This window comes from Thunnus albacares, chromosome 9 (genome assembly GCF_914725855.1).
Source record: "Thunnus albacares chromosome 9, fThuAlb1.1, whole genome shotgun sequence".
NCBI lineage: Eukaryota > Metazoa > Chordata > Actinopteri > Scombriformes > Scombridae > Thunnus > Thunnus albacares.
In genome coordinates this window covers 27,978,826-28,006,021 of record NC_058114.1, presented here as the reverse complement: position 1 = coordinate 28,006,021, position 27,196 = coordinate 27,978,826, and the positions used below count along the sequence as shown (strand labels likewise).

Genomic DNA, 27,196 nt, shown 5'->3' with positions numbered 1-27,196 from the left:
ACAGAAAAGGAAGGAATTATTTTCTGTATCAATACAGCACAGACTGACTCCCACTTCTTCAACATGTCCCTGCTGGAGATATATCTCTGAAGTTTTAATGTATGCTGTGAGGAAACAGAAGTGCAAAAGGGCTTTCACCTTGAGTCTAAATTTATAAAGGTGCCACAGTTTCATAAACAACCATCTTTTGAAATTTGAAAGAACTCCAACTTCATAACTGACTCAGCTGGATGTGAGTTGACCCGAATCCTTGTGGAAATTGAAGCAGAATGATGAAATATAGACTTATATTTGTGCTGCTGGCAGACCTGTGTGATATTGTCTCCTCCTGCAATCTGGACCATTAACCAAAAAATCAGGACTCTTTTTCAGGTTTGTGCCCCATTTAAGTCAGACCTACAATAGACTGCACTATCAACAATGAAAAAATGGATGAAGTCTATTTAAAGTAATTAGTTATAGAGCACCTAGCTGTCTCCTATGTACAGTCTAACATCCTCACTTTATATTTTGGTGATCATGTTATGATATAACATTTAAACGCTGCTAAACTAATTATATCAGTCCTATAAGTGTCTCTATAATACTAGGTTTGTTGCTATATTACTCATACTTGGTACTTGACTGCATTTTTTCCATAATACACTAAAATGCCACAAGTATGTGGACACCTAAATGTGATTGTTACATACAGCCTCCACTCCTCTGTGATGGCTTTCCACAAGATTTTGAAACCTGGCTGCAGGGATTTGCTCACATCCGGTCACAGTCACCCTAATATTAAGGTTAATATTAGGGTTCTAGGGGGTCTAGGGTTCTAGGCTCTGTGCAAGTTCTTCCACACCAAACTGGGAAAACCAGTATGTTGGGTCTTATAGTGAAGTATATGATATTTTGCTATAGTTTGTTAAGTATAATTAGAAGGTTATCAACGTTTTTAAGCAGTTACTGTTGTAGAGATCCCTGTTATGGTTGTATTTGTAGAGTACTTTATCCTCTCCTTCGTTTCCTTCTCTCTTTCTCTTCATCACCCCCTCCCCTCTCTGTCTCCCCATCTCAGTACAGCATCTCTCCTCCACTGGCCATATATCCTCCCGCTTTACTGGCTTGCTCGCACGGCCGCACTTTTTTTTTTTTTAAATTCGCACCAGCTTCTATTTGCATTGTAGCTGCTTCGCCTTTTTGGATACAGTATTGGATTTTTTTTGCGAGGCTTGCTGTGTGCTTGCATTCTCCTCAGAGACCAAACTAAAGGATGGTCAGTCAGCAGAAGTGTTGGGAAGCCTTTATTTTTTCGCTGCCAACCTTTTAAACGCTCTGGGGCGAAATAAACCTCGCTGACAGTGAAATTACTCCACATTTTTATATATATTCTCTCTCTCTCTCTCTCTCTCTCTCTCTCTCTCTCTCTCTCTCTCTCTCTCTCTCTCTCTCTCTCTCTCTCTCTCTCTCTATCTCTTCTCATTCTCTTTCCAATATGCAATTATTGCGCGCGGACGGAGGTGACGTCCCCCACAATTGATGCCAGATACTAAACAGTGCAATCTGCGTGTGAAGATAGGATCTACGGAGCTGGGAGAAGTTTGACTGCGCATCGTCCTGTGTGGTAAGCTTTGGCAACTGCGGCTCAGCGCCTGTGCAGCAGAGCGTTGTTACAGGCCAGTGTACAGTAGGAGATGTAGTGGGACGTGTGGGCATTGTAGGAGAGCAGGCTACAGTAGTGTACTGCTGCTGCTGCTGCTGCTGCTGCTGGAAACGACCTGCACTGGGATACTGTACACTTGTGATGAAAGCCGGAGGAAGAGAGGTATTCATACTTTCCCTTTCGGCTTGTGTTGGGATGCAAAGTGCAGGAGTGAGTCGTGAATGAATTGGGGATGCAGTGTAGGGTGCGTTCAGTCACAGCATCACTGAGGGGGATTTACTGTGTGTGAAGAGTCCAGCTGCGGTGCAGACACGATTGCGGGATTACAGTTGTGCTTGTGGACACCGGACGGGTAGATGTATACAGGTAGATGTATTTCACACAATAGCTTGAACTGGATATCCAGTGATGGAAAATACATCTCAGCCTGTGTCCTGTCAGGAGTCATCAACTTATAGAGACCAAACCTTCATTAGTGAAACTGAAGAGAGCCTCTTGCTGAAGGGAGATGGGTGGGCTATAGGAGGGGGTCCAACAAAGAAAGGAAGCACTGTTTGCAAGTATGAAGAGAGAGGAGAACTTAGCTGTTTTTCAGCCTTTTGTTGACTTATTTAGACATCAGTCAACATCTGCAGGTTCGACACATTTTGCCCTGTGTTGTTTTACTGTGTTTTGAAAGGCAGATAAGAACTAAACAGTATATGCAGTACACATGTGAGTACATAGAGATTGCTGCATCAGGCTTTGTGATACTGTCAGCACGTTTGTGTGCATTTGCTTCTGTGACATCGGTGATGGTGAACATTTGTGCATCTTATAAAGGTTTAGTGATCACCTTACACTCAAAAGCATGATTAAATTAACTGCCAATTAATGCTTGCAACAACAGCTGATTTCATTAGGCTCCTTTAATGTACCTTGATATGATGACAAATACAGTATGTGATTTACTATTTATGATTTAGTTTCTACAATAGGAACTGCTCAGAGAAGGGAGCTAATTAAAGCCTGCAACAAATCATCACAAAATTAAATTTCATTTCAAATACTGCTTTATTTCCAGATGTAAACAGCCAGTCAACTTAGTTGGTGAAAAAAAACAGCAGTTAATGCAGTTTTAAAAGAGTGAGCATGTCTTGTTTCAGGAATGGGCGATGGAATGTGCTACAGCTTTGCAATGAGACGTCTGTGGGTCTGTGTCTTGCTTGTGAGCATCACCTGCCGTCTGAGGTAAGGAACTGACTCCTGTAACTGTGTCAGGACAACATACTCACCACATGCTACATAAATGTACAATGCTTTTGTCATAGTTGCTTTAATGATTGACATTTAATTTTGAAATAACTTTTTTGAATATAAGTCAGGTTATCTTAGGTTATCCCTCATTTTTTCTGTGTTTCTCTGTTTGACATTATTTGAAAACACTCTTGTTTACAGCCTCTCCCAGGATGTAACTGGAACTCCCAAAGAGGCAGAGTTAAATGACAATATTACCATATTCACACGCATCCTGGATGGACTGCTGGATGGTTATGACAACAGACTCCGCCCCGGACTGGGAGGTATGGCCGTTGAATATATAAACTTCAACACCTCTGCCATTTTAGTAATTAATACAGTCACACTTATGCTGGGTGAGAACAGATTATGGCCTTATATAAAATCTCCAAGTGTTCTTGTTTGCACTATATAACTAATACAGAAAACTCTGCTTTAGATATACTGTAGATAAAAAGAAAAATGTGTTCAGCCTCTGTATCGATAGCTCAGCCTGAAAGATTACAGCCCCTCAGTCCACACAGAGAACAACGCTCTGCACTGCAACATCTGTCTCCCACTCATTCCACACAGAGAGAATGTGTTTATATTCACGAAACCTTCATCAAGTCAGTGACAAAGAGACATGATCAGCTGTCTAGACCTCCTCTAAGTATGATTTAATGGTACTATGAACACATGCTGAAGCGCATAGTATGCTATGTATGACCTTGAGAAAAGCATTGTTCTTTTCATTGAATAGCAGCTCCATTGTTCTCAGTAGCTGTGTGGCCAAAGTGGACGAGAACTTTTCGGTTCTAATTATGAAGGAGGAATGAAGCCGTGGTTTAAAGATGCTGAATCTGGTTGATACAAAAAAAGCCCTGTTTTTCCGCTGCTCTGTAATATTAGTTGTGTAATATTTTTATGAAACCATACAGAGTTTAGAATCATGAACTTTGCCCCTATTAAAAGTGCAAATTCTGTACCTTAAGGTTAGCAGTGTGCTGTTCACACCGTCTGTCTGTATTGCACTGGTCCTGCTGCAGATGTTTGTCCCGTGGGGCTCTGAGCTACTCTCATAGCTTCAGGGTGTCAAGGCTGTTCATGCTGCATGTGTCTGGAGTGTGCCAGTGAATGCAAAATACATTTATATTCAACCGGGACTCATTCTAAATAGCCTCCAACATATGTATAATTATAACATTAAGTTATAAATAGCTCTGCTGACTAGAGGCAGGAGTTTTATTTACCCATGTCTTTTTAAAGCCCATAAAAAGTTCAAGTATGTACTGCATGTTATTGAGAAAATCTGGTTTTGGGGCATCAAGAGCCTTTCCTTTTAAAGAAGTTTCTGTTCTTTGTTGATGCACTTGAAAGATCAGAAATGCAACAATTTCTCTTTTGATACCATCACTAGGAGTGGCCAAAGTCAGAACTATTCAAGACATCTTCACAACAAAAACATCAGATTAGTCGTTTCAGCAAGCGTCCCATAACTGCATATATTTACATTTGTGTGACAAAGCCCTCTAGTGGCCATAGTAATTATGACAAAACCAACAACATTTTATCATTTATTTCAGAGGACTTACTGAACTTTTCAAATCCTACTCATAGCAGCTTTAATTAAAAAGATATAAGGATTGACACTGTGCAGAAGTTTGATTTCAAGCTGCAACTTTGTTTAAATACAAATGTTGAAAGTTACTGCTCATATTATAAATGCTTGACCAGAAGTGATTGTTTGCTGCATATGTGGGATATTTCATCTAGTCCTCTCAAACAGGCAGTGGTCTATACATCCAGTTATTGGCGGCACTCCTATCAGCCATTTCACTTATTCACTTTTTCACATTGCTAAGTGGTAATTTGTTTTGTCCAGCTTCCACTGTGTGCTGTATAATATTTCATGAACAGTTGCATCAGTTGGAGCATTAAAATCTGAGCATGGAGGTTGCATTGTGGTAAATGTGACAGACGGAGACACAGTTTCATTGATCAGGTTCTTAACTGACACGACTATGTAATCCTCAGCCTTTATTACCTATCAGCAAGTTTTAATGTATTGAAAAACTCCCAGCCAACATCTGTGGAACTGTCATCACCTGTCAACCTTCACCAAAGAATTAAAAGTTTCCAATGAATCTGATGCTGGATATACTATAACAGCTTGTGGTGGTGCCAAGTTCAGGACACACATTTGTCTTTTAATCCACATTTAGTTTCTGTAATGTCACAGGAAGCATAAAACCTGCATTAGGCCTTCATACAGTATTTAGAATAGATGTTCTGAATAATAATGCATGGACTAATCAACATAGTAATGTATTGTAAAGGCTCACGGTGTTCTATCTATTGTTACAGAAAAGGTGACAGAGATCAAAACCAACATCTTTGTCACAAGCTTTGGTCCGGTCTCTGACACTGAAATGGTAAGAACGCCATTTTATTATTTTATATTTACAGTTTTACAGTCATTTGAAATATTTTATTAAAGGTTTTACATAATACAACCCTCTCTGTACCAATAATTATTTGAAAGTTCTAAGAAATCGTTGAAATATTCTGAATACATTAAAATAATTATGTAACGACTCTTTCAACCACAATGCAGTTATGATTTAAAAAAAAGGATGTAAAATGATGTTCTAACTTCACTTAATGAATTGAAAACAGCTTCAAATTACACCCACATTCGGTGCAAATGTATCATATATCATCTGGAATATTTTCTACCACTAACAAAAAAAAAATCTTTTTTGACATCAGCAGTGTGTCACATGAGGAAGGTGGAGACTCATTTGTAACATACTGTGGATATATAGTATTGAATATAATCATAATGTGTTCAGATACCTCTTGTATCATTACCTCATATCACATTATACTTCATATATTTATCGGTCAAAAAACAATTAATTTGTGTTGTGTTTACTGTGTTATTTGTCTCTATAGGAATACACTATTGATGTGTTCTTTCGTCAAAGTTGGAAAGATGAAAGACTTTGCTTTAAAGGCCCAATGGAGATGCTTCCCCTGAATAATCTTCTGGCCAGTAACATCTGGACTCCCGACACCTTCTTCCTCAATGGAAAGAAATCCATCGCTCATAATATGACTACACCCAACAAGCTACTGCGGCTGAAAGATGACGGGACTCTTCTCTATACCATGAGGTAAACTCCCCCGAGCTTAACCGTTCATCCTGCTTTGGACCAGGATAAACATTTATTTTCCAATCAGTCTCACAACTAAAAAGATGAATCATAAGAGCTGACTAGTGTGGTTTAGAAATGTTGTGTAATCCAATTAGAGCTGGAGAGATGACTAAAACAGCCGTCAGCCTGTAATACTTCTTTAGTAATGGATTTAAAGACCCCTGCTGCACTAGTACAGCCCACACACACACACACACATTGTATACTACATGTCTCAGTGGTGCATTGATGCGTCATCTAAACTCATGTTGTTCTCGCACTGTATACTGTAGGTCAGAGGATCTTGAAAGCATAATGTTTGCTTTGACCCAGCACTCTGACACGGGGAATTGGGTGTTTTCAGAAAATGGAGGGTTTGTGTCCTCCTCCTCCTCCTCCTCCTCCTCCTCCTCACACTGTGATCCCCCACCATTAACCATGTCGCCACATCACAGAAGCCTTTACTTTGACAGAAAAACAGCATGACCTATTCTGCTTATTACTGCTCTAACATTCAGTCCCTGTCCCCATTTAACGTACTGTAGCCATGATTTGACTGGTGGAATGATGTATAATTATATGAGCTGCTATGGACAAATATAAAGTACATCTTGGTTGCAGTTCTATTACCAAAAGGTCACCTAACAGTTGACAAGTGATTTATTTTCACTAATCCATTAGATATTAGTGTTTAGAATGAATTATAAGTCCATTTTGAGATTTAGAGCTTTGTAATGCATTAAAGTCCACACTGTAGAAGGAGAAATTATAGCTTATATAGAAACATTTCATTTACATCCTGACATTGCTGTGTCATCGTCTTATCAGGAAAATAAATCCTCCAAATCAAATATTAACAAAGGAAGTTAGAGGAAATGGACGTGGATGCATGTCAAAAATGACTATTGATCCGTCGACTTTAAAATTGCTACAAATCTACAGTACATTTGCTAACACTACAAGCCATTAGAAATGGGTTCACAATGGCCCGTTAATGCGTCTGTGTTCTGGGAACAAGGTTATTAGAGAAACATTTTATGCATGCATTACTCCCCTACATTGGCTGTTCACAGAACAAGTAGTGTGCAGTGCCCTAGCTACTGTACCATGAAAATAACTCTCAGAGGAAAGACAGAGTTTCCATCCAAGCAGTGCATGCCTTGCAGTATATTTCACAGACTCTTACTGTTATACACAATAGAGTCTTACTAATCTAAAACATAACCTGTACTTGTGTGAAAAAACGGTGATGGCAGCATTTTTTTTGGTTTAAGCTGGTAATTCATCTGCTAGTCCACACTGTCCTTATTGGTCATTATGATTCATTAAGAAGATAGTTCCCTATACATTTGACTTCACTAATTAGTGCCATTCAGTGCTACTCATTTACTGTGAAGTCCCTTTATGGATGTTAGTCATCCTCAGTGGCAGGGAGACACTTTGTTTGTAGTATACAAACACAATGCAATTTAAATCCTATAATTAAGCTTTGTATAAAAGTCCACTAGAGGGTGATGTTTGACATATCAAGAGACCCACTGAATAAGCCAGTAAGCAATGACTGACTTGACTATTATACAGTATAATATTGTGCTCTGTAATATAACACATTCACTATAATGCAATAAATTCCAGACTCATCAGTATTTTTATTCTCTTTCCCAGTATTTACATATCAAGGTTAGTGTGTGTTGATGTGTGGGGGCATATTTTCACTAAAACTGCTGAGGCAGCAGATGGCCTTTAATATACTGAAATCCTACTCTCATGGTCCATTTTAATCTTATTTATTCATTGTATTTGGACAAATATAGTATGAGGGATTGACAGTGGTGGAAGACTCAGATCCTTTACTTAAACAAAATTAGCAATTGCACACTGTAAAAAAAATCCATTACAAGTGAAAATCCTGCATTCAATTTTTTAAATTTAAGTCCATAATTATTACAAGCAAACTATAAAGTAACAAAAGTATTTTTATATAATTGTATATTGTTTGATCATCATTACTGATGCATTCACATGTAAAAGAAGCAAACTTTTAATGTCATAGTTTGTCCATGTAAAACTATTTTAGTTACTTTATGAATACTACTGGGAAGCTAAACTCTTTAACATAAAGTTTAATTCCTCTTTAATTTCATCTAGTTAAAAATGATCTCATTCCACAATCCACACTGTCCAACAGTGTCATATATAAGCTTGTTTCAGGTCTTCATTGAAGCTTTGTGATGTTTACACAAGATTTCATGTTTTTTGTGGTTACACCATACCATCAAATAGAGAGATTCTAGACATCATCGTTTTGTACAAATTTTTCCCAAAATTCAGCCTGACATAGTAGGTATCATGGGAAACTTTGGGCTCCCCAGTAGAACTAAAGTTCTGTGGGCTTGAACAATATTTGATAATCATATGTTGAGTATGTTAAATCTTAGAAACAGTCAGATAAATGTAGTGGACCAAAAAGTACAAGATTTCCCTCTGAATTATACTGGAGTAGAAGTAGAAGTAGCAGAAAATTGAAATACTCAAGTAAAGTTCAACAACAGTACCTCCTAGTATTATCTATGATATTGTGGAGTAGACATTTAAATGTATTTGTAATTATTATTATTTATTATTAATTAATTAAGTGTCATTTCATTCATTGTCACATTTTCTCTCATTTTGTCTGGTGGCATCACTTTGTGTTTGTGTGCACAGACTCAGTTTCATGGTGATGACAGCAGCTCTGACTATTATAAGTCTGGCCAGCAGAGAGCAGCATTAGATACGGCTGTGTGGTTCTCTGTTGCCTGTGTGGACAGCTGCTGTTAATACATTAGACCTACTAAAGGACTTCTTTTGTGTTGTGTTTTGTTTCCAATAAAGCAAATGGTGCTTTATTTCATGCTGCAGGCAGGTGGCAGCCTGACCCCACAAAATATGTCTTAATTGAGTTCACAAATAATTCTCAAGCTCACTTTTACACACATCAGTGCATCACTCTTTCTAGATGAGTATCATCATGGGTCCCTCTGGTGGTTTAGTTTGTTATTGCTCTGTGGTTAGAAAATTACATTTTACTTCAGCTGTCAACTATCTGAGACACACTAATGAAGACAGAATATTATTTTCATTGGTTAATGACTCCATACAAAATCGCACACAACCCAAATGAAACAAATTATTTATAATAAGCAGATATGTTAATTTGTGAAAATGGTGATCATAACGATAATGAAGATGATGATGCCTCATCTCACACGGTCATTTATTTTCTGACTTTAGATGCTTGCCTTCTTCTTTCAGACTGACTATATCGGCAGAATGTCCCATGCAACTGGAGGATTTCCCAATGGATGCCCATGCTTGCCCCCTTAAGTTTGGAAGCTGTGAGTAAACACGCCGCTAAGCAAATTCACACAGTGAGTAACAGCATTAAATGATGCAGGAAAAGGTATAGTGTAAATGTGTCATGTCTGTCACTTAGACATCAGTGACACTTGAGCACTAAAAGTGGCAAACCTTTCTTAAAACAAAAGTTTACCAGTCAGAAAAGTAGCATGTCGTTTTGACATGGCACCAGTTTCAGAGGCTTTATCCATGCAGGGGATGCAGGGCTGGATGTACCTGAGTGTGTTTGACAGCCTCTGTCCCTCAGGTGCAGAGCTATTGTTGTGGTGGTGCAGGAGATAGCCATGTAGACACTGACACACTGCTCCTTATTAAGCCATTAATCAACATGTCAGGGCTGCTGTGCTGCATCCTTCACTGCCTCAGCTACTTAAAACAGATACACACACAGTGGAAGCGGTTAGGAGCACACACACACACACACACACACACACACACACACACGCACACGCACACGCACACACACCAAACCTACATTTACCACCAAGGTAACCTTTAAAAATCCAATTCTTCACCTATATGTGCACAGATAACCACACTTGTGGCTCCTGCCCAGCCTTACCCCATGGCTTCTAAGCTAGTTAGATTACCTCACACAGCTCCAATGGTACAAAAATATCTGGGGAGCTCCTGTCACGTAAGCTTAAGATTAGCATTTAAGGTCTTCCCTGCAGCTGACGTATAGAGGGTTATCTTGGGGCTCAACCTACATCCATGGACTCAACGCTCCATGGGCTCAGAGGCAGAGCTACAGTATGCTGCATGTTCGGTGTCATGACATTTAACCACCCCCACACCTGCTTTGGTCACCTCAGTTTGAGCAACTGACTGGGACTACATCGGATTGTGTAACTGATACCAAGCTATCTGTTGTCAATTAACTCATCAGCCAGCACAGAAACACCACATCTGCTTCAATTGATTATACGGTAGTTTAAATACCTAGGTTGATGACTGAGTTATTTCAATTCCATTCAGTTTAATGCAGCACAACATTATTTGTCCCTAAAAATAATCAAAGGCTGTAATAAGCTTGAAAACTATATGTAGAATTGGTAATAAATAATTAAAAAATTGAATTTAAATATCAAAAAAACACAAAGTAATCAAACTGTACAGAAACACTGATATGCTGGAGTTTTAGAGCTTTGATAAATTGTGTAAGAGTACTATCATTACAACAGAGGTGACATAGAGAACTGCACAATATTTAACAAAAACTAACTAATGAAGTACTTTGTTGACCATTGAATCATTTTTAAAACCTGGTGTGACAGTAGAAAATACAGTCCATGTGAGGTTCTAAGCTGTAAAAGTTACGGTGGTGCAGTATATCCTGTTTGCTCCGACTCCATTAACCCTAGCTAATCCTTTGACCTAATGGACAGCACTCACCCATGAGCTCAAGGCTTTCAAAGCTACAGTAGACCTGTTCCTTTGCTGTTGTGTTAATCACCTCTCATGGACTGAACTCTACTATCAGTCTTGTTCTACCTCATGTTAGTGTAGCTAAAGCTCTAAACTGTCTGTAGCATTATACTGTATATAGTGATTGTGTCTTTGACACAGTTTAATGGAATTAAATAAAGCATACAACAGTGCTTAAGAGTGTGAAATAAACTGCTATATGAGAAATGTTATTTTCTGCACAAAGGTGTCCAGCTAGCCACATAGCTAGGTCTGAGAAATGTTCTTGTGCAGTTGTTTTTTTCACTGATTTACATTTAATTTCTGACAGTAGCTCGTTGGGTTGTAAATGACAAAAAAGGCACACATGATTAAGTGTTACTATGTTAATGTTGTCACTTGCTCCCATTTAATGTCCCTGAAACTATCCACTATGATTGTCTCTCTGCCCTATCCACCTGCACACCTATTTACTTTCTTGCCGAGATATGAAGCCACAGCCAGGAGACAATAGCTTAGTTTACGATAAAGACTGGAAACAGTTAGTCTGGTGCTGTCCAAAGGTAAACCCCCCCCCCAAAAAACCAAACTATAACAGCACCTTTAAACGCAATAATTAACATGTTATATCTTGTTTGTTTAGTACAAAAACCAAAGTGTAAAAAACAGAAGTTATGGTTTTATAGGGAGTAATGTGCAGGACTATTTCTTCTCATGCTAGGTAGCTTCCAGTTTTTATGTGAAGATAAGCTAAGCTAAAATAAATGTCTCCTGAATGTAGCTTCATACTTTTAGACATGAGAGTGATATAAATCTTCACATCAAACTCTCAGCAGTGTATTTTTAAAAATGTTGAACTATTCCTATAAACTCACTAGCAATACTGATGAGGTCTGAAGAAGAAAATGACAGCAGGAAGAGAAACTAGACAGCAGTAAGAAAAGAGATAGAAAAGGTAAAGAGTTGTTGAGTTAAAACCACATTCATAATTTGTTTGCTTATCATAACTATACTCTTATAGAATTTAAAACTGGTCTTCGTAAAATATATACTTTGATATTTAAGCAGAATCACAAATAAATTCTCTCTGTTTTAATAATATATTGATTGGAATTTAAAATACACTTACTACCAAATGTGTCTTATTTCTTCTGTGCATTGACAGATACTTAGGCAGTTGTAAATTTACATTTTATTTATTTATTATTCACAATTTATTTCTGTTACTGTAAAAACAGCTTAAACATCTCACAAGGTGGTCCTCTGTAGCCTATTGATTTATTTCTAGGACTGGTAAGCCTTTCTATGGCTGCTCTGACCTTAATTATATTTGGGTCATACATCATATTAAATGCTAATTTAGATGTTGTGTTCCTGCAAGTCTCTCATTCATAGCTGGAAATAATAGCTTGCATCTCACAAATGAATAGCAGAAGCCTTCCTCATGCACCTGCAAATGACCTGAAATGCAAATAGAGAGCAAAATGAGACAGAGAATTGTCTCATTGTCAGACAGTCTGTTGACTCAAGTCTAATAGCTCCCTTTTTATTTTAGATCACATTCTGCGGCTTTCTTAGATTTTTATGAGCCCACACATCTTTGCACTTAATGATGGACAGAAAAGGAAGGCGGCAGTGTAAGACATATATCATTATTTCCAACAGCTGGTGCAGAGGCAGGTTTAACTATTCACTAAGATGTCCTCTGAAATAGCCTGTGGGGGAATGGAGGGAATTACCAAAAGGGCACACAGCATGAGAAAGACTTGATATAAGGCAGGGAGCTGGAAAAAAGCTGTGTGTCTGTAGATTCACAAGTACCCACAATCACTTTGGCTTGTAAACCAATGTGCACTGACTGCCAGTAAACAAAGGATCCAATATTTTGACCAATTTGATGCGTTCATCACTCAAACTTACGGTATATGTATAGATATTATTGCTGTATTTACTGTATTACTTAAACATATGATTGACATCTTTACAGTTCTGTCCTTCTTTCATTTCACTTCAGGATCATTTGTAATGATCAATATTCTAACAATACTCTTCTAATGTGTCAGTCATCACAAGCATGCCTGTCAACTAAAGGTCACAATGACGGTAGACTTCTTTATATTCGAATCATAGTAAATAACCACAACTGCTGAGGACTGTGAGTCCTTTAGGGACTGTCCCTAAATGTCTATGACAACATCATAGGAAACAGCATATGATATTTCCAGTGTACAGTTTACTTGCAAAGAATCACTATATCAAGTAGATCACAGCATTATGTAAAGTCACTCAATACTTCTTGGAGCAGGTGGTGGGCTCATGCTTGCGAACACATAAGGGCCATGCGTGAGGCTTGAGACAGGAAGTGTGTATTCAGGCATTATTTGGGAAATATATGGATGGACAGTGAAGAAGTGCAGGATTGGTTTAAAAGTTTTGTAAAATTGCAAAGCTTGCTACTGTGATTAGCTCCTCCAACAGATAATTGTCATATATCAAACTTTAAGAATTTCTGAGTTATTAAATGCAACCAAAAGGACAGACCCAAATCTCTGTTTGGCATCTTTGATCAGCTAAATGGCAGAAATATCTCAACAAAAATTCAAACTTAAACATAAACTTAAACTCAAAAAGTGCTACTCCATATTGAAAATGGTTTACAGTGTGTGGCTGGATGTGTGAATGTGAAAATAAGTAAAAAAGATTTAAACAGCCCGCTGGGCTGAAAGCATTGGAACTTCAAACTTAAACATGTCATGTTGTCAAGATACTAAACCTACATACATAACCCAAATATAACCTGGGGGTGTAAATGATATAAAACCAGCTTGTTTCATTACTTGTTCTGCAAACACTTGCAGACACATGCACTCACAGCATTACTGAGGCAGGATATGAATCAGATACTGATATACTGATACTGATATTTATTTTAATGTTTATTTAGATAGCCAGTGGCCCACCAGAGCAAAGTGAATCCATAATACGTATTCTTTAACTCTACTTTTTATTTTAAGAACATTTAAAGTTTGATATACCAACATATGGGGCAGAGAACATGATCTTGTGTGGTATCAATAAACATCAGAGACAGGTTGACAGGTAAAGTTCATTACAAAGGGATTTCATCATTGATGTCTAATATAAGATAGAGAAAAAAATAAAAAATACTAAAAATAAAAAATAAATCCTCATCAGTGTCTGTTTCCTGTGAGTAACAGTCCCATTTCCTTCAGTATTTTTCTAAGTTATCTTTTCCATGGAGCGTATATAATGGACAGTTCCTATGAAAAGGTCACAGTAGGGGGATTTCTCCAAAACCAGCATTTGGTGACAGTTTTTTTTTTACATGCAACCAAGAAAATCATCAGGAGTTAGACATCACCTTTACATAAGGCTTCAGGGGTAATTCTATGAGAGAAAAATGACAAGTCAACGTTAAGGCCCAGGGTCCTAGATACTAAAAGTCCCAGATTTTCCCAAAAAGGTTGAATACATGGACACAACCAAAATATGTGGGCATGGTCCACTTCCATTGATCCACACTGTCTCCAGCAAAAATGCTAGGTCTTAGTTAACTTGGATTTCTGCTTTGGTGTTAAAAAGAACTGAATCAAGCTCTTCCATCCAAAAAAATCGCTCCAGGTCAGTGAGTTAGTGGTGGAACACTGAGTTTTCCAGGTATGTAACCACACCTCAGGTATTTCCACCCTCACATCTTTTTCTCAGAACTGTCTTACATAATCAGTTGAGTTTTTGTTCACTGAGGTGATAGTCCTGTATACTTTGCCTATAACCTCTTTGTTACTGTCACCCTTATAAGCATCTATGAAAATCTGAATCATTTTTGAGAAAATGTAAGGGTTGGGGCCTCTGATCTCTGATCTCCTTCAGAAAAATAATGGCAGACTTGTAAAAACCTATAAAAATCCTGTCTATTGAGTTCAAATGACTGGCATAGGATCTTGAAGCTATCAAGTTCCCTGTTTGATATAATTCTACAGAGAGCAGTAATGCCATGTTGGGTCCATTGTCTGTACCTGCGATGTGACAATGCTGGTGTGAATTGTGAATTGTAGGCTGGCCAACTTAGTACTTTTACCTCTCTATAAAGCTGGAATAATTTATCCACCCCTAGCCACATCTTAATAGAAAGACAGACACATTGATTCTGTAATTGAAATATGTCTTTCACCCTGTCGAGGCAACCCAGAACCGACTGCACTGGTATAACCACAAAGGAAAATTCCGTCTTTCCATTTAGTTTCATAGGTTGAATTACACCAAAGTACTAGTGATCTTAACTGAGCAGATAAATAATAATCCCTCAAGCACAGTAGTGCCATACCTCCCCCCTCCCTCGACAGCTGCAGGGTTGAGTATTTTACTCAAGGTCTCTTTTTGTTCCATATAAATCTAGAAATGTGTTTATCCCATTCTCTAAACTGTTTGAAAGGGACCTCTACTGGCAGAGGTGTGAATAGATACAATCACTTGGGAAGAATATTCATCTTGATTGATCTTACTCTGCTGCCTATATCAAGGGGGAGCAAGGCCCACCTGTCCATATCATTATATATTTTTTCGTTAATCTGATTATAATTTATGGCATACATGCAGGACATATCTTTTGGTAAGTAGACCCCAAGGTACTGAATATATGCCAGTTAAAATTATACTTACTTGCCAGTTCTTGGGCAGGGGTGTAGTTAAATGTCAAGGCCTGTGTTTTGTGAATATTAAGTACTCCCATACATCTTTAAGATATTCATCAGCAAAGCTACACCTGAACCTCGCTTTTGTAGTGTCACCAATAAAGCATCTGCATACAGGCAGACTTTGTGTTCTTCTCCCACTATAGTTATACCCTCCAAACCTCTTTCCCGTCTAACAGTTTGGGCCAGAGGTTCAATAAAGAACATCATGGTTTTAATATGATATGTAAGAGAACAAGCAGACCATGGACTCAACTAGAGAATTTTTTACAGAATCATCAAGCCCTAACATTGACCTTACAAAATAATTTCATCTAAAATAATGACAAAAATGGAAATTAGCTGTATTCTTATGGAAAAAAGGTTTTTTTTCAGTTTTCATAGATGTTGAGAGAAATATCCAACCTCATTCAACAATCTAGTCTGTAAATGTAACTGTTACTGTTCCTGTTACTGTATCAGCATACCTGTTTCATGTAAGAAATCCCAATGTGATTCCCATTGTTAAGTAAAACCTGATTTACTCAGAGTAACAAAATATTCTAGTTTAACCTTACTGTTGATTTTGATAAAGCTGATTATAACACTTCAACTAATAAACATACAGGTAGAGATCCAGCTAGAATCACTCTAATGACTGCTGTCAGATTGTCCTCAGCACAGTAAAACTGTGGAGTACCTCAAGGATTCATTTTGGGCCCGGTTTCAGTCTCTGTCCACAGTGTATTCCCATTTGGTCCCATAATTCACATGCAAAGGTTTTCATTGCCGAGGGTACACAGCTGCTGATGAAAGCTGCTGACACAAACAACCTTGATCCAATAAAAGACTTCCATATAATAAACAGTGGGTATTTCCTTCAACTTAATGATAAAAACAAGGGTGGTGTTGCCTACAAGATGCTGCTCCTCTTAAAAGAGTCTTCTTAGATGTTAAGCATCTACTGGTTTATAACCCCAACTCTTTAATTACACTGGCTTACTTTGATTTTAGGATTTCACAACATTCTTGTAAACCAACGAAAAAAATAATTTAGCTTTTACCTCAGACCTGAGATAAAGCTCTCTTGAGTGAAGACCATAATGAAGTCATTATGATATTAAGGATTTTAGATATCTCTTATTTAATTTCACACAATCTGAAGGTGAAGTATATCTATGAACAAAATAATGTTGAGGGTGTGCTTATGTAACGCAGTTCTACAAAGACTGGTTTGAGACAATGCTTAGTGTCTTTGAGACGATAATCCACAGACTAGTTGACTGGGGTCAATCTAAATTGCTGTGAAGTCTTCTAACACCACAGTTGCTGGATTAATGCAATACTGTTAGATTGGACACTGCACTGTAGTACGATTGAGAGAGAGAGAGAGAGGGAGAGAGAGAGAGAGAGGGAGAGAGAGAGAGAGAGAGAGAGAGAGAGAGAGAGAGAGAGAGAGAGAGAGAGAGATACACACACACAGATTTAGTGCATCTACAGTAAGGGTGGGGTTTAAACTACAGTATGAGCAAGTGAGAGTGTTTTTGCATTTTGCAGGGCACGCTTGTTCTCTAAATGGACTTGTGAATGAAAGACAAGTGTGTTTGAAATACACCAGCCTATAAAAGAGGCTTCCTATCATCTACATTTCATACTCACAGTAACTTTAAAGCTAAATGGACAAACCCTGTAAGCAAACCTACAGCACAATCCTTCAAGGCAATCTGTCAAACTATGTCAACACTCACACTTGACATCATACTATTAGTGACATCTGTGTATTGTGATACTCTCATAACTGATTACATCAACATCAGAGCCAAACACGAGCTCTTAACAGTGACACCAAGTTAATCTCTGTGTAATGAAGCAAAGTGGGTGAAAGGTCAAGTGTTGTATCACAGCCACGCCATATTTCTTAGCTAGTAGCATCTGAGAAGCCGAAGAATAGAGTGACAGCACCATGTAAACAATTTACGATCAACGGGCAGATCCTGCTACTGCTGGACAACATTTGATGAAGCATTCTGCAAGGTATTTTGGAGGTCTAAGACACCAGTTCCTGCTCTAAATTCTATATGGACACAGCAGCAAAACAGTTCTTAAAGGATAATGCTGGCATTATCTTTATCTTTTATCACCAAACCCCCTACAGAGACCAAACCCAGCAATATATGTATCCTACTAACAAGTAAAGAATTCAAAAAAATTGGATGACATATTCCTTCATTGCAATCAAAATGGATGGTGTAGTTCAGAGGAATAAAGTGGCTTGTTAGGTTTTTAAAAAGAGGAAAAAAGGTTGGCAAAATAAATGAACAATGTGCAGCTTAACAGTGTGTGCATGTAAGGATTTCTGTGTTGTCAGAGTTCAGAGAGAGAAGAAAAACTGAAATGACTTGAAACATGTCTCTTGTGTAATAGCATTCATGTAACATTTAATTTATCAAACTCATCTTTACTTTAGGAAAAGTAAAAGCAAAAGCTCATAGAGAACATGAGTATAATGCACTGAATATGTACTGAGGATGGAGGGCTGACGGGGCATTTTTAGTTTCAGCCACTGTGTAAAGGCTTGCGTGTATGCACGTGCTTTTAGGAGCCTGTTTGAAATCAAGAAATGATCCAGTGGTTTTGCTTTGATCCACCACATAAAGTTACGTTACTTTAATAACATTCAGCCAGCAAATGCTCTTGTCCAAAGAGCCTCAGAATTTTTCCCTACACACATCATGAACGATTTGCAGTTCTGTGACTTCCTCAAAAGCACTTTGACATGAAGACAGTAGGGTGGAGGAATCGAACCACCAACCTGAAAATTAACAGCAGGCCCTCTCTACCACCTGAGCCACTGCTGCTCTTATATCCCATATCTGTAAATTTATATTATAATATTTATCATGAATGGTACAGATTTCATTATAGGTGGCACTTGATATACTAATTAGTAATCCACTGATCCAGATCAGTATCTGAATGACCTGATGAAACAGATCAGGTACTATCGGTAAGACGTGCAACATAGTGTAGTGCAACCCTCTAGAAGAATGTAAAAACAAGGTCCACTTAATATTTTGACAGTGGCATATTGTCAGAAGCTTTGGGAACAGCTAGTAAGTAAGAGGACCTTGTGTTTAGAATGCTGAGAATGTTGATGTTTGTGAATCTCCAATTATATTTTTACACTAGTGCCTGTAACACACTAGTGTATTAAGTATGATATAAACTTCTTTGTTATGTTTTCTCTTTGTTCAGCTTTAAATCAGTTGAGTCCATAGAGATTAATGCAGCCATATTGACCTGCAGGTCTGTGGGGTACCTCCTGATATCACAAGCAAAACAGTTGAATTTAAAATTTAAACAAAGTGATATTGTAAAAATTGAATTTCTTGATGATGCAAAAATAAAGTTTGTACGTCTTCCTGTCTTGTGTTCTTAGATGCGTATCCAGTCTCGGAGGTGGTCTACACATGGACTCAGGGAGCAGCCAAGTCAGTGGTGGTGGCAGAGGAAGGCTCACGGCTCAATCAGTATCACCTGATAGGTCAGACGGCAGGGACAGAGGACATTTACACCAGCCGAGGTAAAGTGAAGCGAGAGTAAACTTCACCCCCTATCAGGGACAACGAGGCCTCGGATTACAGATGACCTCTTTCACAGTATTACACACAATCATCTACATCTTAGCCGGAATTCATGTAGCTCCGTCCCCTCCATTTTCTTTTATCACTCAGTTATTTCCTCCCTTACAACACCAGTCATACAGTAGCTTCAGGCGGGAGCAGGGACTTTAAGCTCCGGCTTCAACCCTATTATTCAGCTCTGCGTTATTACAGTGTGTGCCATCCAAAGATGTTGTGAGAAGAAAATGTTTTCAAATCAAGCTGGATAGAGACAATGAATGAATCACAAGGATTTGAGAATGCCTCCCACACATAGCCAGCTGTCTCTGGGGCTGCCAAGAGAAGAGAGAGGGGGTGGGGGGGGGGGCAAAAAAAAAAAAAAATCACTTATCCGTGGTCTGAGCCACTGGGTCTGTAGGGTTAATCCGTATGCAGGCCCATCAGTTGTGCTTTTACTGAGTGACGTCACAGCTCAGCGATTGGCTGCGGCGGCAGTGACACGTGGGGGGTCCGAGTGGCATCTGCTTAATTCTGTTATGTAAAGAAGTATGATAATACATTTCTGCTGCTTGTCGGTAGTAAGTTTATTACAGGGGAGGCGTTCCTATATCTGTAATGTATACAGAGATAGTTGCTTTATCCTGTATCTGCCGGGGGATGTTGGTGTTTACACTGGATAATGTAAGAGAACTAAACATTCACCACTAAGTATGCCACGGTGCTTTTTAAGCGCAGGAGAAAATCCTGCCGTGCTGCTAGTGGAAGACCCTGCCATCAAGCCTTCCCCCCCCCCACCGGAAACACTCAACAAGTTCAGGTTAACAGACAAGTTGCTATATTTTTCTGTGCGTGACTCTCTCCCCACCCTGCACTGCTTAGACCAGTTTATGAAGGAAGACTCACAGAGCCCACATGGCCTTAATTAGCGCTGCTAATCTGAGGTACAAGCCCTCTTTAACAAGCCAAGAATAGCTCAGCAAATGGTAACACTGTGCTGAGATGACCTTTGACCTCACAGGTTAAGCCGAAGAGGATGAAAATATAGACCCAGGAATTGAATGGAGATGATCGGCAAACCTTTGTCATTTCATTACATTACACACACATCAGCGCTTTCAGATCAAAATCTGAAAGCGGCAAAGCTCAACAGATGGTTTAACTCTACAAGTGCGTATTGAACTGTACTCACCAGTTGACCAACATAGCTGCGTTGTTCTCTGCTATGAATGGCAGTTCCCCACAGACGCTCCAAAAACCAAACAGTAAAATCCACCACAACCGCATTTTCACTCCACGGAGATTTCCATCAACTTCCAAGCCCAAGAGGCAGTCAGATCTGAGTGGGGTTCGCCCAGTCATGCCACCACAGAGCAGGGCTGCTGGCTAGTAGTCCTCGGAGCGAAGGCAACACTGGTGCCCTTTTCATTAAGGACATGATGCTTGTTGCTGCATCGCACAAACCATCCAAACTTTCCTCCAGTCCCTCTCTCAACCCCCCTCTACCTCAGTCATCTGTGCACCTGCTTGTAATCACCGCTGATCCAGGTCTGTTTTAGTGTTCTAGCTCAGGCAAGGATGTATGTCCCCAATCAAGTGTGGCCTGGCCTGACAGAATGGGATGGACTGTCTGTTGCCCTGAGACACACACACACACACACACACACACACACACACATACACACTCACACACATAGAAAGAGAGATAGAGACAGAGGGAGAGCGAGAGAGAGAGCGAGAGAGATATACAGGATGCAGATTGTGACAAGGGATTAGTGAGACAGAAAAATCCGATTTTGCCAGGAGAAAGCAGCAGTCATCTGTGGATTTTCTATAGTTTATCAGACTCCATGGCTCGACAGGATTTTTGAGAAAAAAAAAATCCTTCAAATGCAATCTTCAGTTGGTTAACAGGATATGATGATTTCCCCACCAACCTGTTTTTCAATAATTTTGCTCATGGTTTCACATTTGGAGGAGTAGTCTGTCCTGGAGGTTGTAAAGTTTATTTAATCACAGTTACAGCCTCAAAGGATGGCACAACACTCACGGATTGAAGGAAATGAAAACAACGCAGCCCAAAGCATAGATTTTTAATGACAGCAAGAACAAGTCATGTTATTTTAAAAAAAATAAAGATTTTAGGAATGGTCTTGGAGAGCAATCCCCCTCCTAAACATTTTAAGATGAGAAATGATAACAAATTAAATGAACACAAACACTAACAAAGTTACCTTTGTCATCAACATCCACCACCAGTGTTCCTCTTTGGGATGAACAGTCGCAATCTAAAATGAGAAAAAGCAGGAGACAAACTCACACATCTGACATTATTCACAGTCTGTTATATAGTCCAAATGAAACTAGAGAGGGTTGTAAACCATACAGGTGGATTTACAGTGATCGTATAAGTAAAACATTATTCTTGATGACAAAAAATAGAGATGCACCAGTAAGGAATGTTTTTTTAGTGAGTTTATTACTATTACTATTATCAAATAAAATCTCTTGTTGTTTTCAGCAGAGTTTGTGGGCTTTTTAATTTGTAAATGTGCAGTTTTGGCTACTGAGGAGGACTTAAGTCCAGTTGAAAGCTATTTATGTTGCACTAGTGTCATAGTACTTTTGTTTTCTTGTTTTCTTGTAATTACCCATCTAGCTTAGTTAAAGCTGCACAAATCAATATTTGCATGAATCAATAGTATTTATATTTAGTCATCCAATGACTACAGTATGTTTCATATGAAAGGGTTTACTCAAAGTGATGAACCAACCAAGAATTATCACCTGACTCTGCAGTTCCCCTCAGCTCTAGGAGCGTTTTAGCATCTTTCAGCTAATTGTTTTGGTTTCACAGCCCTCAACTTTACTGTTTTGCTTCAGTCTCACCATCCTCTTCAGCATTGTTTCCAGATGCAGCAGGTAGGTGTTTCAGTCAGTTTTCAGAGAGTTTTCAGCTTTGATAACAATACCTGCCCAGACCCAAACAGCAGACAAAGTTACCGACTAGCTGGTAAAGAGAGAGGAGCATCTGGCTGATCCAAATATTTCCCTCAGCAGTCAGTCAAAATTTTAAGAGACCTTAAAGCAAAATTAATTTGGAACCTACATTCATTAGGCTAAAGACATGACTCTAATGTTGCTCCATGTTTGCTGGGTGTGTACTGTAAATAGGCAATAGGTTTGCCAACACATAAGAACCTTATAAGGTGATAGTACATCAATGTTGTGTTTACAACAGCTGTTCCGCCTTCACGTGGTCAGAAAAAAAAATGAGTGCATGTAATTAATTGCTTGTTAGCCCAAGGTCAACAGGTATTGTGACTCTGTGAGGTGGATATGATGGCTGTATAGGTGTCATCACAGTTGCTAAACAGAAAGGTTAATTCAGTTTGGGATTTATCATGTTAATGGTCACATAAGGTCTGTGTGTAGGAGGGGACTTCAGATCACAGACAGTGAGTTCAGGACCAGACTGATCATATTGATGTTTGATGAGGGGTTTCATGAAAGAACTGGGCAAAACAAAAGGTATCACTAGGTGCTTATAATGGATTCATTTTGTTGTGACAATATTGTTTCCAAATGAAACTGCATTTCAAATAGACACTTTCCCTAAATATCTCTATGCCTGCAACTACAACAATTATTTTCGCTATCAATTTAACTGCCCGTTATTTTCTCGATTGTCTAGTCTATAAAATGTTTTACAAAAACTGAAACAAAGCCCATCACAACTTCTCACAACCCACTGTGATGTCTTAAATTAGCTTGATATTCAGTTTACTTTCAAATATGAAAAATAAAGTCATCAAATCCTCTCATTTGAGAGGATGAAATCAGACAATGTTTGGCATTTTTGCTTGAAAAATAACTGAAATGATTAATCGATTATCAAAATATTTAATTATTTAATTTTCTGCTGATCAACTAATCAATTAATTGACTAATCATTGCAGCTCTAGGCTTGTGTACTAAGTACTGTAAGCTGTTATACTGCTACTTCTGACATACTTTTCTGGGTAATTTTGTGTCAAATCATACACTCAACCACCTTCTGTTATATGTGTCATTCCTTCTCCTTCAGTGTTTCTGTATGTTGTTTTTCTCAACATACCATATAACACCTCCTCTTCTGCTCTGCTGTTTTCCACAGGTCAATACACCGTGATGATGGCTCACTTTTATCTGAAGAGGAAGATCGGCTACTTTGTCATCCAGACCTACATGCCTTGCTTCATGACTGTAATCCTGTCCCAGGTTTCATTTTGGCTCAACCGGGAGTCTGTGCCAGCACGAACTGTCTTTGGTGAGTTTGGAAACCACAGACACATGAGCCCGTAGTATAACTTTGGAAATGCCACATGATTGAAGTGACAGTTGAAATTAAATTTTTAAAGAGCCACTACTGCTTGCATAAAAAGAATATTATGTCTGGTTAGTAAAACTGACTCAGTTTTCTCCACCACCAGGTGTGACCACAGTCCTGACCATGACCACTCTCAGCATTAGCGCTCGAAACTCACTGCCTAAAGTTGCTTACGCTACTGCCATGGACTGGTTCATTGCAGTGTGCTATGCCTTTGTCTTCTCTGCCCTCATCGAATTCGCTACAGTTAACTACTTCACCAAGAGGAGCTGGGCCTGGGATGGAAAAAAGGCAATGGAGGCCCAACAACCCAAGGTAAGTGTTTGTATGTTCTTGTTGTTATCACATTGTGAGGACCAAACCTGGTAGTTGTGGGGAATGAAAAGCTTGTTCCCACAAGTTTAACAATTTATTTTGGGGCTACGACTTTTTTTTATGGTTAAGTACTGGAGGATAGAGAATGAATACATTCCCAACAATAGTAGCTGGTTTGCTGTATTTTTCACCTTTGTATGGAGGGGGTGACTGATGCGTTTCTATTTGGCAGTCAAGTATTGTCCATAGGTTGGTAGCAGTGGGTAGCAGAAGAAGGATAAAGCATTTGCAAGGTATTGATAAGTGCAATATTTGCTGCCACTTATACCCTTAAAGGGAAACTTTGGGATTTTTCAACTTAGACCATATTCTCCCATCTTTTTGTGTCTAAAAACTTGTGACTAATGGGGTCAACAATTTTTGAAATTGGTCCAGTATTGAGCAAGAGCACTGCAACCGGCAGCCGTGAAATAGGCTGTAATGTAATCCTTTGGGGCAATTGCGCCCTGTCAATGTACGTCCACTAAAAGTGCTTGTTTTTGACACTGACAGAGTGAGATTGTTATTAAGTGTCTGACAACATTATAGAAAGGACCCTACAGAGAAATAAAACTTTTTTCTTTACCTTTTGCTTGACCCGGTCTGTTTGTTATTGTGTCTAACCAAGTGTTGCTCAAGAAGAAGTATTACTCTGAAATCTTGTGAGAGTTGAGTTGTTGCAGGAAGACAACCATGGAGACATGAGTGAGAGTTGGAGAGAGGAGTGCCAGGAAGAGTTTGTTGTATTGGAGTACAGGAAGCGTAGCTTAGTGTTATCTAAAAGATTTTCAAGTCATGGCTGAATATTTAGCTGATGATTCAGCTGCCTTCCTGCAACTACTCAACTCTCCAAAGATTTCAGAACAAGACTTTTCCTTGAGCGAGACTTGGTTAGACACAACAACAATATATTGTAACGTAACTAGTTAACGTCACTGTGGCTTCAGATAATACTGCTATGTCAGTAGTAGACGTCCCCAGTAGACTCCACTTTCCCTCCCTCCTTTCTACTCTGTTCTTCTTTTCTTCTCCATGTTACTTTGTTTTTGTATAATAGTGGTAGTGTGGGAAATAAAGGAAGGAGGAGGTGTGAAAAAAAGTCCATATCACACATAATAATAAAGTAAGAGATGAATTAGGCAAAACATTCAAAAGCAGTGGATCAATAATTCACAGTCTGGTTTGCCAACATCATGACCCTGTGCCATTTCTTTTTTCTCTTTTGTAGATGTTGTGTAAGTGTTTACGTATTTTATTAAGTACCTGTTTTATTATGCATGTGCAGGACCTTTTGTATTCAGAAGTTTGTGTATTCCTTTTTCCCCACAGAAGAAGGACCCTCTGGCTCTTTCTAAAAAGCCAAACAACACCTGTTCAGCTGGTGTGAATTACACAACCAACATTACGAAGGACGCCTCCATCTCTACCATTTCAAATAGCACGGCTGTTCAGCTCAAGCCCTCTGAAACCAAGGCCCCAGATCCCAAAAAGACTTACAACAGCGTGAGCAAGATTGACAAGATGTCCAGGATAGTGTTCCCAGTGCTGTTTGGGACCTTCAACCTGGTGTACTGGGCCACATATCTGAATAGGGAACCAGTAATCAAAGGAGCCGTGTAAGCTCCACGATGAGGGTCATTCATCCTCCTGACAACCACTTCAGGATTTGATAACTGGAACGCAATCAAAAACAATGCCAAGCACTTAGTCCTTGTATCACAGATGTGTTTTTTTAGGTCATTGATTACATTGCATGTGTGTTGCTTCAGGAAAATGTTGCCATGTTTGCCTTGAGTTTGTACATGTATGATATGTGACTTCTCCTCAAAAGGCAGTTTAATTTGTCTCATTTTAGAACTCCAGTCACTCATAAGTTTCTGCCAAATTAAATCATTTTAGCATTTGGCATTTATATTTTCTCCTTGAGTCTACAGTAGGTGGTGTACAGCAAGGCCAAATGCTATGCAAAACATTTTTACTGTGTTATTACTCAAAACCGGCTTTTATCTTTGTAACTCTTACTTTGTACAAATGGGCTGGAGGTCCAGATATGCGAGGCTGGGCCCAGGCACATGGAACTTTGCTTCCTTGTTAAAAGCAGATGAATAGCCATGCTAAATGTGATGCCTTCAGAGTGTGATAACTCATTATGAATGCACTGAAATCTCTTGCAATTACTATTTTCAGAGACCAGTTTTACAACTTTCATTGAACAGTTGACTTTTTTTTTCAGTTTTGCTACTTTTGTCTCAATTTAGAATGGCCAGTTTTCCATAAATATTGTTTTTCTGTTTATGTAAAGGTTAAACGGGGACAGATTTCAAGCTAAAGTGATAGTGGCAGCTTCTGTTTCCAGGTTACCATGTTGAAAATCCTGTATGTAAGTATGTATGTATGTATGTATGTATGGTCATAGTTTAAGAAACATGTATATATGCCCTGCTTTTAGACAAGCACCACTAAGCCAGTAAGGTTAGCTTCTATGTTATGCATATACAGCAACACAGTGTTACTCTAGCCTAGTGCTTCATTGACTGGATATTGGGAAATGAACAGAATAGCTTGAGCTTTAGCAATTTTGACAGAATATATGATGCTTTTTTTAACATTTTGTTATTTAGATAAGTTTGTCGTTTCAATAAGCTTTGATGACAACTTGCAAAAGTTCTTGATAAACATTTGGATGCTTGGAGCAGGATCACTTTTTGTCATGATTTAAAGTAACTGCTGTAGTTAAGAGACTGACTTGAGCTTATCAAGTTATCAGGCTTATCAAAGAGGCAAAAAGTCACAGTGACCAGGTTATTGCATTTTGACCATTAGCATTTTTAAATCATGTTGCATTTGCAGTTTTTAGGGTTTCAGGCCAAAATGTGAGATGAATTATTAAAATTAATTTCTCATTAAAAACCTGAGTGTTATCTTAAAGGAATAGTTCATTTGGGAAATACACTTATCTGCTTTGTTGCTGAGACTCAGCTAGATGAGAAGAGCTGTACCACTCGAGTCTGTACGCTAAACACGAAGCTACAACAAGGGGAACGTTAGCTTAGGTAGCCTAAAGTAAAGATGGGAAACTAGCTGCACGTAAAGATATCTGCCAGCCAGCAACTCTAAAGCTCACTTTCAAACATGATATATGTTGTTTACTTATTCTGTACAGTCTTTTGACTTCCTGGGCTGTGTCCGAAATCACTCCCTACTGTAGATCCTTAGTGCAATACATTTTATGTGTGCCTTTTTTTCTTTGGTAA

General features: G+C 38.7%; 2 protein-coding genes across 3 annotated transcripts in view; one reads left to right on the top strand and one right to left on the bottom strand.

Moving 5' to 3' along the window:
* The window catches only part of gabrb3 (gamma-aminobutyric acid type A receptor subunit beta3), a 54,713-nt gene extending 29,191 nt beyond the window's left edge, over window positions 1-25,522 (bottom strand). Inside the window, exons 1-3 of the mRNA XM_044361566.1 lie at window positions 25,440-25,522; window positions 21,454-21,507; window positions 20,412-20,857 (exon numbers count right to left, since the gene is read on the bottom strand). Coding sequence (XP_044217501.1) covers window positions 20,412-20,581 — 170 coding nt within the window. The 5' untranslated portion in view covers window positions 20,582-20,857; window positions 21,454-21,507; window positions 25,440-25,522. The remainder of the gene's footprint in view (window positions 1-20,411; window positions 20,858-21,453; window positions 21,508-25,439) is intronic.
* On the top strand, window positions 6-25,970 carry gabra5 (gamma-aminobutyric acid type A receptor subunit alpha5). Of its 2 annotated transcripts, none has more exons than XM_044361569.1 (10): window positions 6-1,606; window positions 2,791-2,875; window positions 3,083-3,207; window positions 5,270-5,337; window positions 5,861-6,081; window positions 9,397-9,479; window positions 19,039-19,182; window positions 23,376-23,528; window positions 23,692-23,903; window positions 25,272-25,970. In XM_044361569.1, exons 2-10 carry the CDS (start codon window positions 2,793-2,795, stop codon window positions 25,560-25,562), a joined length of 1,380 nt encoding a protein of 459 aa, XP_044217504.1. In that variant the 5' UTR covers window positions 6-1,606; window positions 2,791-2,792; the 3' UTR covers window positions 25,563-25,970. The 2 variants fall into 2 exon arrangements, with proteins under 2 accessions (XP_044217504.1, XP_044217505.1); XM_044361570.1 differs by lacking the exon at window positions 6-1,606 and adding an exon at window positions 1,691-1,807.
* Window positions 25,971-27,196: the final 1,226 nt, after the last annotated feature.